Source organism: Strix uralensis, chromosome 34, assembly GCF_047716275.1.
Source record: "Strix uralensis isolate ZFMK-TIS-50842 chromosome 34, bStrUra1, whole genome shotgun sequence".
In the NCBI taxonomy this organism is placed as follows: Eukaryota; Metazoa; Chordata; class Aves; order Strigiformes; family Strigidae; genus Strix; species Strix uralensis.
The window spans coordinates 1,528,212-1,540,339 of NC_134005.1; the positions used below are offsets into that span (position 1 = coordinate 1,528,212).

Consider the following 12,128-nt stretch of genomic DNA (forward strand, 5'->3'; position numbering starts at 1 on the left):
GACTGCAACTATGAGTACCGTTACTCTTCAAGCAAGTGAAAAACACAGCACTAGTTGGGGATAAAAAAAAAAAAAAATCAAAATTTACTCTTCCCTGTTTTATACATGACAAGCTGGCAATAATAAAAGATACCCTATAGTTCTACAGGTTTTCTGCAGGCAATTCGCAGAACTGTAAAATTAGTTTTTGTTTTATTGTAGTTTCTTTACTCTGTGATTTACAATGCATAGTAACTATTGCCTTTTATATGCAGGAGGCAAAAACTAGACTGTTAATGCTGAGCCCTTATGGCTCATTTGCATATGGAGCCAAAGGCAGTTCATATTTTATTTCTCAAGGTGTTTATAAGCAGGATTTAAGTCACTATCAACAACAGGAATAAAGTATAAATTAATGAACTTTCATTCTAATAGGCTATGGCTTAAAAAGCCTACCAACTGAACTGTTTTTTATAGTATTGCACTGAACTTTAGTATTGAATTGACAGTTGAAGCCCGCAGAGAACCCATTTTATAACAATATTGCAATAAAAAAAGCAATAAATAAAATGCAGTATCTAAAAAAAATGCCAGTAGTTTAGTCCTTTCTCCCACCACAGTCTGAACTGCATCATCTGAAATAGGTCTGGGACAGTCTTTGGATACCAGCTACGTAGTTCTTTCAACATAACAGACAACCCATAACAATAAGAGAAGCAATCAGAGTTTTCTACAGTAATATTATAAACTGAAAGACAGTACCCCTGAGTGTATGTCTCAAATACCTTAGAAGGACTTGTTGCCTTTGCTCAAGATAGCTTCAGAAATTAGACACAATTATTCTGTAACTGCATATTATCTCTACTCTGTTATTTTACTGGCACGTTGAGTCCTTTTTAAATATGTTATATTAACCCTGATAATGATGTGGAGACTTCCTGCTCCTAAACCAGGAAGCTGCTTCCTAAAATGCAGTAAGTTGTCATTGCAGTGACAAGTTGCTTAAGGCTTTAGTAGAGTCTCTAATCATCTGTTCTACCTTGGGATTTCCAGCTCCACTGGTTGCCAGCTCCTTGTCAATAAGCCCCAGGTCAGGCAAGTCGGGGATGGAATCGGCAACAATCCGCACTGTCCTCTTCTGGTCACCTCCAGGTGTTCCCATCAGGATTGGGATTCTGCGGCTTCTGGCAGCCTCGAACACAACTTCACCTCTCTTCACAATTCCCTGTGAATTTACAACAGTTAAAAAAAGAGTAGTGATACAAATACAGTATTTTAGTTCTAGCCTGTGGTTTACAAATATGTACTGAATGCTTGATAACGGATTAAGCCCTACATTTTACAAGGCAAAGAAAAAAACCACTTAAAAGTCCTGTTAGCAGATTTACATGCACAATCATTAAAAAAAGAAAGGGAAAAACAGCAAATCAAAAATCCTTGAATTGGTTTAGAGGACACAACAGATGTATAAATTTAGTGTACATTCCTAGAAGAATTCCTGCTTAAAAGCCATAAAGTCTAAACTGACTACAAAGTTTAGAAATACTCACCCTATTTTACAGGTGAGGAATTGAGACTAAGAAAGATCGTCTGAATTTAAAGTGCTTTAGTTTGTGCTCAACTTGCATAGCACCCTCTGACAAGTTTAGCAATTTGATCCAAGATTTCACAAACCTACAGAAGAACCAATAATTCAAATCAGAGTTTACATGTTCACAACCACTAGCTGAATTCTAAGCTTTCAGTTTCTTTAATAAAAAGGCTAATACTGAAAGAATCTATGGCTGAAGGGGGAGTTGCAGAATATAAGTATGGTAAATCCATAAAAAGGAAAATAAATTCTAAATAACCTCTTACTAATAGAGAAAGGTATGGAATTAAAAAGTAACAAAGCTTGCTGACCAAGAGATACTGTACTGTCATTGAACCCATACAACAGAAGACTTTGAGCCTCTTGGATTTCAAGTAAATGTGGGGAAAATAATTCAGAAATAAGTGAAAACAGAATTAAAATCTACTTCTGTGGAAAAAGTAGAAGCAGAGAGTCCCAGAGATACATAGGAGGCATAAATAATCCATTACAGCTCCTCAAAAACAAAAGACTAACAACATAATAGACAACTGTTTACAACGGACAGCTCAAAATTTAAATAACATCAAAAGCGGGACAAAGGGAAAGGGATTAAAATGCAATTGAAAACAAAAAAGTTAAGGAAGCAGAGCAAAAGCGTTACAACAAAATGAATATGCGCTACTCTGACTGGTTAGAGGAGGACTGTAAATACATCAAGAAATATTACCCTGCCATTAAAAAAAATTAGACCACAAACAAATGGTAGAAGGAAAGAATAAAATTCAAATGTAGCTGAAAAAATATTTTGTAAAACCATACAACAGTAATGGGTTTTGTATAGTTTGACACAGCCCTGTAAAAGAACAATGGGAATAAGGAATAATAACTGAAAAATAAGAGAAAGGGAACTGAAGAATTATCTTAGGAACAGATCCTTAAAGGAAGTAACAGCACTACAGAATGAGCCGTGTGTCCCTTGGGAACCATGGCGGGAGGCAGCAGACATGGTACCACACAAGGACTGGAAGCAGTCACCGTTCACAGGAGCCTGACCGCCTCATCCCTGCTCCAGCATCTTTAGTGGCTGAGCCTGGACGAGCTGAGGGGAAAACACGCGGGCTTATTCCAGCATCTGCCTGTTACCAAGAAAGAAAATACATCAAGTGACAATGACAGCCTGACACTGTTCCCACTTACAAACAAAGGGAGACTTACCTGCTACACCTCAAGTTTTCTGGCTATAGCCTCAAGCACCAAGAAACTATCACTCATAGCACTCTGAGGAGGCATAATTTTGAGTAGAATTAACCCTGTGGCAAGATTTTAAAATATGAATGACACCTACAACTGTCAGACTGAAGACTGGACTCATGAACCTTGAAGAGAGGAATTATCCAGGCTCAATGCCTTCACTTTTGGCATTTCCAGTAGCTTGGGATTTCAAGCTTGGTCAAGCATGCCATTCACACCTAAGCCAACAAGATCACAGAGACAAGAAACCCTGCCCTCAGTTCAGAAAACAAAGGCTTGAGCTACAGAAACCTTTTCTCCATCAGGCACCTGAGCCACTGGTTGCACAGACAAACGGCACTTTGCCTTTCGCCTCTACTTGTGACCAGGAGAATCATTACACCCTTTTTTCCCCATCCCTACATTTTGTTTCTCTCCCTACATAGCACCCAACAAGCTACAGCAACTCATTTTTCTCAGCAATTAACACTGCTCCTTCTCAAATGGCAGAAAAAATTTTGAGAAGGCACGTCTTAGAAGTATTCTCGTCTATCGCCAGCTTCCATTTCTCTTAGGGGCCTCTGCTTTCCAAAAAGCTCTGCTCCACCAAATGAGACCTGACATCTCAGGTCATACCCTCCCCAAGGTCAAAACCCAAACAAGTCCAAACCCCTCAGCTCCTCCTTTCTCCCTGGAGACGTTTACACAGCCATGGAAACAAAACCTGGAGACTCAGAGTGGCTCAGAAGCCGTTCCACCCGCGGTCCAGCGAGGACTTTGCAGGCATCAGAAAGCAACAAAGCGGCTGCTCGGTGACAGACGGTAAGAATGAGGAAATACATAAGGAAACCAGTAAAACCCAGCAAGGAACTAGAGCTATGTGCAAAAGGAAGATTTGAGAGCTAAAGCACTACAGAACAGAACGAAAACTGAACAGATCAAGTGATGGCTCAGAAGGGGATCCGAGAGCTCACAAATGCAGAAAGCACTTTTCTGTATTGAACTGGTGGACACTAAAGGAGGACCAAATGTGAAAACAGGAGAGAGGCAGAACCAAGGAGCTGTCAGAGAAGGAAAAAGTGAAAGCAATATGAGATCTGTAAATTTTTCTTTATTTTGAGAAAAACAGACTTGTTATATCTGCAAGGTGAAGACATCTATGAAGCTATACAGAATAAATCAAAGTTTAAATCTGCTACCAAACTGGAGAGAGAGAAGGTAAACTGAATTGAAAAAGGGTAATGATATTTGTATAGGAAAGAATGAGGAAAGGGAAAAAAATCTGTTCATTTAGTAAGAGTAGATGGATGGGCTGCACAAAATTGCTACAACTGGAAAATGCCAGAAGAGCAGTCTAAAAGAGCTGGGAGTGCTACAGAGGAAATCAAGTGTAAGATACATACTGGGGCAGGTGACAAAAGAAATACATCGCAAAATGGGTTATGTGAGGGTAAAAGAAACAAAGAAAGATAGAACCAAACAGGAAAAACAGGAGTCGGGTGAGGTGTGAAACTATATGCATCTCTGGTTACCGTCTGGATCAAAATCAGTATATTTTAGAAAGAAAAGTGATACTGGAACAGGCACCTGAAGAACAAAAATATTTAGTCAGTTGTTTTTAGACAACAAGAAACATATGGTGAAAGAGCAATGGAGATGCACTGCAACAGGAAAATGCTCTGGTTTAGCATGAAGTACTCACCTTACCTTCGTCTAACAAAGGGCCACAGGTCACTCTCAGGACTGCCTCCGGTATCTAGTGAGGAGTGAAAGTCTGCAGGTATTTTGGTATGATACAAACCCGAGGCGAAATAGCAAGTCCTCCCCACGGATCGCCATCCAGAATATCAGTCCCACATTATAAACAACGACGTCTTCTTGTCCTTTACAAGAAGATCCAGGATTAAGAAGAGCACAGTTAAGTGACTGCGGTACTGCTTAGTATTTGAATTGTGAAGCAAATGTTGGTTTTTGCAAATCTAGCACTTGCACACACACATAGTCCTGCAATATAACTCATCTGTTTAGCTCAGGTGTAAATTGGAAGGAAAAATCCTTATGGAGCTTTCAGCATAATTTTTTTAGTGGAATAGAATTACAGTCCCTAAAGCTAAGCAGCTGCAAGATCAGATGTGAAAGAAAACTCCACGGAGGTCAAACAGAATGTGTTCTGAACTCACAAAACCAAAGTACATCTGATTACAAAGCTATGGAATAGATAGTGTAGGGTATTTTGGGGGGTTGTTTTAAATTTAAAAATTAAGGCTATTCATTATTTATACAGAAAAAATCTTATTTGTCTTCTGCTTTTCACCAAGTGCTTTTCAATTTGAAAGGGTCATCTGATTGTAATTAAGCCAAATGTTAGCGAATAATTCACTATCCTTTTCCTTCATCCTGCCCTATGAATTAGAGCCAGAAGGCACAAATTGTCAAATAATTGGTAATAATCAAAGGCTCAAAGCTGTTGCAGCAGTCAGTTATGAACAAAGAAGATTCTGTTTGTGAAATGAGAACTAATAAGTGAAAAATTGATTTTTCATCAACTTAAATATTTCCAAAACTGTAGGCCTTCATAAAACTTGCTATTGGGAATCTCGGTGTAATTTCATTTGATAAACACAGAGCTAAAACTGGCACATCTGTAATTAATTTACACTATTGTGTAAAAATACGGGGAAAATAATTCACAAGGAGAAACTACATGCTGCAGAGTTGCTTTAAATCTTTTTTCCTCTTGCTATGAATTATGTCAGATACTTAGTTATATAACAGAGCGTGGCACTTTGGAGGGCTCTTCAGCTGAAATGCTTAAAGAATTTTACAAATTTTAATTAAAACTCCATGATTGTGAAATAAGACAATATTGGGATATATGGAGATTCTTCTAATTATATTAATGTGTTTCACACAACTTATTGCAAATCTCTTACATGAGAAAAGAAAGAAAAAATGTTGGTCCACTGTTACTAAAATGAGCAAAAACTGCATGAAAACCTGTTGACAAACACCCTTCTGTGGTTTCGGTTCTGGGTTACCACCACAACTACAAAGGACCGTTTGGCAATTCCACTGGAGAAAAAGTTAAAAATTGCAATTTCATGCTGGAGCAGAGTTCATCTAACAAAAATGTTTAGTCTTGTAGGATTACTGTTGCTCACAGTGTAACTAACCTTGACTCTCACCTCAGCATGTGTAATGCCAAGGAACTTGTAAGTTGACCTTTCTGTCTCTTTATCCCCCGATTAGTGTGATTGTTATGCAGAGAATCTGAGATAGTGAGAACTTACTCAGAAGGAACCAAAACCAATAAGAAAAGCAAATGGGTAAAAAGGAGAATACAAATGTGTCTCCAGGATCCCAAGACGAAACACTTCTAAAGAACATAAAAAACGGTGTCATCAAGATGCCAGCTAGTTAGGAGAAATAAAATGGAAGATTGATGTCGATGTGTGCAGGGTGATCATAAACGAATAGAAGTAGACTGATGACATCTTGTAGAGAGCAGATCTTCTCTTGACAAATCGACAGAAGTACATTCAAGAGAGTATCACCAAATGACACTGAGCTTGATAATGAAAAGCAAAGGTGGCAAACTATCTTCACAGATTCCTACCCAAGCCAGCATGTGTTACACCAATGGGCTTCTGGCTTCTTGCATCAGAAACAAAATAGACTTGAAGGTGGATTTAGGAATTATTAGAGACACAGCCCTCTCCTATCATATCTCATGTAGATGGAATGACCCTAGCTTATTGTGAAGTTTAAAGTAAAACTCGAACTAATATTTTTCCACTGTATTACGGGTCTTTTCTATGAGTTTTTTTTGTATTACAACAGCTTATTTAGATTTTGACTGCTTCTGGGCATTGAGAAGAGTTTTTAATTGTGCTGGGTGCTCTTCTTCCCTTAGCACTTCAGCAGTAAGTTAGAACAGGGCCATGTGTCCAAGCAGTTCAGATTTTTCATTCTAACGTGCTCTGCTCTGCATTTGTCAATGTCTGAATTTCATCAAGCAGAACTGCCAATTTGTCTAGTTCTGTTTCCATGAAGTTCATCCCAGCCTTCTCTTACAAAGGCTTACACTAAATAATTTTGTCATCTGCAAATCCTGCTGACCTCATTTTTTTTGTTCTACCCCTCATTTCTGCCTTTCTGGATAATTAATGAATGTATTAAATACTAACTACAGTACAGATCCTTGGGACATACTAACATTAACCTCCTACTGAACTGAAACCTGACAGCCTAATGAATGAAATTCTCTACATAAAAACAACAGTGTAGACAGTGAAAATCAGGATCATTTGTGATTTATCCCTAATCTGAAGAAAAAAGAACAAAAACCAAGCACCCAAAATTCTGCAAGTACATGCACCTGCAGTTTCCACTGACTTCTATGGGACTTATGAAAAAACAGGTTACTTAAGGGAAAAACAAAACCAATTTAAAAAAGAGGAAATATCACCTGTACGCCTGTTTCACTTGCTGTTTACAGAATCATTGAGCTATCAAACAGTACCTTAAGCATTTCTTCCCCTATGGAATTGCTAAAAGTGCCTTGGCTAGAACATCCTTGTCTAGGTATTTGTTCCAGAGAGGACAAGGTATAGAATCTATAGCTCATCAAGCCTAAAGTAAAAGATGGACAAAGTGAACTGAACTGATGACTACTGTAGCTATAATCATGTTGGCAGGACATGCTTCCCTGTCAAAGTCATTTAGTTTTTTCTAGATATCAGAAAACTTCTCACATTTCTCTGACACTTTGACACTATCCATAGCAGACATTTCTGTAGGCAAAAATATATTTGGAACAAATTCACCAAGCCACAAAAAAAGGGCAGTTTCTTAGTGTTCTGCCACTGTTATAAAAACTAATATATTAAAACTGAGATCTGTTATAAACATCGCCAGAATGTCTAGAGTTATTCTGAAACTATTTTACTTCAGCATGTAAAGAAGTGTGTAATTTATCCAGCGGCTTCAAAATACGCTAATTAGTGTCTTCCAAGTACAGATCCTGTTGTTTGAACTGTGTACCAAAGAAGAGCTAGAAGAATGGTGCAAAAATACTAATGAATATTCACATGCTCTTGAAACGAACCTCTTTCATTCATTAACATTTTGAGAGATCAAATTTAATTAGCACAAATGTTCACAAAAAGTATACGGTTGTAATATTGCATCTAAATTCTCAACATTTTAATAACCTGTATTACTGAGCTGATAGGCCTTTTCACAGGAAGCCATAAAGTTCTTTGGGAAATGTGCCTTGTCTTACTAAATTTTTCAGTATAGGTTGTAGTCAAAGCAGATTCTTTTACTTATGTTACAAGAAGATTTTACAAAATGCCTGAAGGCAGATTGGAACACAAGTTCCCAATGTGTGATGCTGAGAAAATTATACCGAAATTTAAAAAAAAAAAAAATGGAGCACTCTGCCTTTGAAGCCCTATTGGATGCTGTCTGCATCATTAGGTACACACTCACACGTAGCCATCTGGATCGCCAACTTCAGAAACTAAAACCCAGTCTCAAAGATAGATGAGGGGCCTAAACCTGAGTGAAGGTCACTGTAACTGGACTAGACTGTATTTTCAGTGGTCATGCCCGAGTAGGGCAGCACTCGTGTGTCCTCATTCTTCTCCATGTACCCACCATGGCCATTTAGATGTGTGTCATTCAGCGGAACACTGGGCCAGGCGGGACAGTCAGATTTACTGCACTCACATCTGTACAGAGGGGTTTTGCATGCGCAGCGGCCACGGGCAAGATTTTCAGGTGCCCAGCAAGAGCTAATGCTACTCTCCTGTCTGAACAAAGTCCTAGTCAGCCTCCACATTTCACCCAAATCACATTTCCAGACATGATACAGGCCACCTGAGAAACCCAAACATATGGTAGACTCGGAAGGTGACTGGTATGTTAGACAGGGATAGCGAATGTTAAGAATGGAATTTCTAGCATAAGCTCGGATTCTTTCATGGGTTTTAGTTGCATATCTGCAAAATGTGGACAATGGCCAGCTGTGAAAACACACTAAATACCTGTGAAGCACACTGTGCCAGTGGTGAAGTGGCAGTGTGAGATGCAGGACAGAAAGGACAGAAGTGCAGACCAGGTCTGCATGTAACCAGGATGAGTCAGAGTCAACACAGAAACAAAAATCAAAAAAGGAAAAAGATGTATGCATGTAGAGATGGCCACGAGCAGCAAAATTCAGACCTCAGTTTCAAAGGCCAGGGCGTTTAGTGCTGTGCCATACTTTGCCAGTCTGGGCACAATTTTACTCCTGCAAGCTGTGTCTGTCTTGCTGGGACTAGACCTTGATTTGCCAAGATTCTGAAAATATTTTTAAAAAACAAGAGACTTCTAAAGTCTCTGTCCAGAGCCTATCTGCAGTGAATGTCTCAGTGACACTGTATTTACCTTTTTTTGTTACAAATCTGCAGTTGCAAATTCATATTTGCTTCATGAATAACACCTTTTTTTCAGTGTTGAATATTCCATTCCCCAAGGTAACTTGATTGGTAGGTGGTCCACCTGGAAAAGTGACCCTGAAAGAAGTTAAGGAGACAAAACAGAAATCAGTTCACTTCAGTGCAATGTGTACCTTATATTCTGTTTCATATTGCAGTACCTCCAGTGAGTGAACTCTCCTGCGGAAGGACTCATTATACACATAACAATTTGTGTTCGGTTTCCTTGAGGTCAGCAAGAGGTGCTGAATTTGTTGTACTTATGTATATATTAGAATGGAAAAGAGAATTTATTCTGAATAAAAAATTGTAATTTTACCGTTGAAATGCATACCATACACTGCCAGTATATATGGGGAAGCACAGAGGAAGTCTGCCAGTCCTGCTGTGCAGGTACAGAAGCCCTCTAGCCCACTGCCTGTGCCAAGGTAAGCGAGGGCAGAAGGCTACTGCAGGAAGAGAATGGGAGAAATAGAAGAGATGATAGAATTTTATAAATTATCCCATGTTGGCGTTTAAAGCACAGAAAAAAACCAAACCAATTCAGAACAGTGTTAATGCTTAAAAAGACTCGGAATTATTGTACTTGGTTAACAAATTAACACCAAAATGTGCCCCTGTGTATTTATCCAGAAAGTAAGAACAGGAGCGGTTTTCTACACAGAGACAATGTTGGGCAGCACAGCAGTAACACCCAGCCACACCTACTGCAACACACCTTACTGAACCAGAATTCACTAGGAAAATCCCCCCAAACTGAACTGAAACTGGCAGGTCATTTTGAAGTTTTAATGGTTTGGGTGCCATCACCTGAGAAAGTGGCTTGGAAGTCCTCCTGCCCGCTGGCCTGCTAACAGTAGGCACAGAGATGGGAAAGCAAAGCATTCATCCTCCTTGAAACCACTGCAAAGGAAAGGCAGTGCTGGGCACAGCGACTCACTGAACGCTGCACGTTACCTGTTTCTCAAGCTAAGAATACCACCAGAGTACAAGACATGTTCAGTTCCTGAGAATGATACTGGAGTACATCTGTTAGCCAGTTAAGGCCATCTATGCACATCACAGCAGTTGTGCCCCCGCTGCACCGGCTAAAAACTTCTAACAAATTTGGAAGAATGTCAAGACAACCAGTATTCCCTGTAACGTCAGCCCTTGCTAACACAGCATCATCTATATGATCTGGTAATAAAAAACAAGCAGCCCATAGAACTTCCATTCAGCTTAGAGTAACAGAAAAATACCTGCTCAAAGTTACTGTAACACATTGTATTCTGAAGGCAGACCTTAAAGCTCCAAACCACACACAGTGCTGAATTACTGATTTTCTTCATAGAGAAACTATCCTACTCTTTTGAGAACAGTCTTTAAGGTTTAAATAGAAAGCACCAACACTCAAGGTCCATGACTTTCAACCAGTCAACTTGCTAGCACACATACATGAGTCGATGCTAAAGATTTATGGTCACCTTTATTCTATGGACAATTAGACATTTGTCCACATGGAAAACAAGGTAATTGGACTCTCACACAAATCTCTGCAAACTGATCACTGAAGTAACTCTTTTCTTGACAAGATTATGGATGACAATTATCATCACAGCTGAACCATCTACTCCTCTAATGATGTCAAATCCTGTTAAAGACACACGCAGTCTGTTTGTCAAATCCTGATTTAAACTGAATTCTTCACAGACAAAAGGGATCATTACTGCACTCCATATTTATACGTACTCTGGGATTTTGACTTTTCACAAACATTGTCTTATACCAATAAAGTTAAACTGTATTCTGCCTTAAGCTTGTATATAATAATTAAAAATTGGTTTATAATTGCTTAAGTCACCCATCTCCAAACAGAACGGGACCTTGCACCAAGCTGAACGCAGCCTCAGGCCAAACGGGGGAAAGCCAAGGGAAGAGGGGTGCCAGGCAGAAGCTGGCTGCTCAGGCTGCTGTGAACCCACAGTCCCGTGAGCTTTTGCAAGCTGAATCACCTCCCTCGGGAGGAGATACAGGCTGCAGTTCTCCACTGCAGCACTGCCTTGCGTTACCAGCTCTGCTAGGCACTTGCTTACAGTCTGCGGGTACAGCTGGAACCAGTTTACAGCCGGAACCAGTTTACAGCCTTGCTTTACTTTGCAACTGCAAACCCTTAGACGGTTTCAAACCAGGTTTCTAAATAAGCATGCCTGGGTGAGAGAGGGGTTGCATCACTTCCATGCTTTAAAGATTCTTTTTAGACCCACCAGGTTCAGCCTACAGATTTTCATGAAAATACAACTTCATCCTTCCTACAACTCCTCTCCCAGTTTCAAGGAAACACCTCTCACTGTACAATGGTTCCTCTTCTCTTATTCACCTTCCAGAAGCAATAAGTTACAAGCTCTGGCCTGCAAAGTATCACCACTGGCATTTGAATTCGCACCCAATGAAATTAAAGAACTGCTTGTGTCTCAGAGGTGTCATTTCAGGCTCTGCAAGCTCAGGCTAACATTAATTACTGTCACAGTGACAGCAACCCTAACTGCCCAGTACACCAGCAAACGAGGTGTCGGTTTGCTGCGTAACCAATCCTAAGTACTTCACTGAACTCCTTGCAGCAGACAACTGCGAAGAAGAGATCCTTGTAGCATGAGGTAACGTAGCAAGTCAAGCAGGGAAAGCTCCCTGCTGGAACCAGGGTATCATAAAGGCTGGCAAATAAGGGCCATGAAAAGAGAGGAGAGACTGGAGGGTGAAGACAGCTTCCATGAGAAGGGGTGGCCCTTCTCCTGCCTTCCTCAGCCACCAACTCACAGGAGGCTTTGAAATCGGTCACTTTGCTCCAGGTTCATTTTGCACAGGGCCATCTGCCTTGATTTTCT

The 12,128-nt window shown here is 39.9% G+C and overlaps 1 protein-coding gene across 1 annotated transcript in view; it reads right to left on the reverse strand.

Annotated features, from left to right (window-relative positions):
- Positions 1-869: 869 nt before the first annotated feature.
- The window catches only part of LOC141936820 (uncharacterized), a 55,725-nt gene continuing 44,466 nt past the window's right edge, over positions 870-12,128 (reverse strand). The window contains exon 4 of the mRNA XM_074854143.1: positions 870-1,204. Coding sequence (XP_074710244.1) covers positions 962-1,204 — 243 coding nt within the window. The 3' untranslated portion in view covers positions 870-961. The remainder of the gene's footprint in view (positions 1,205-12,128) is intronic.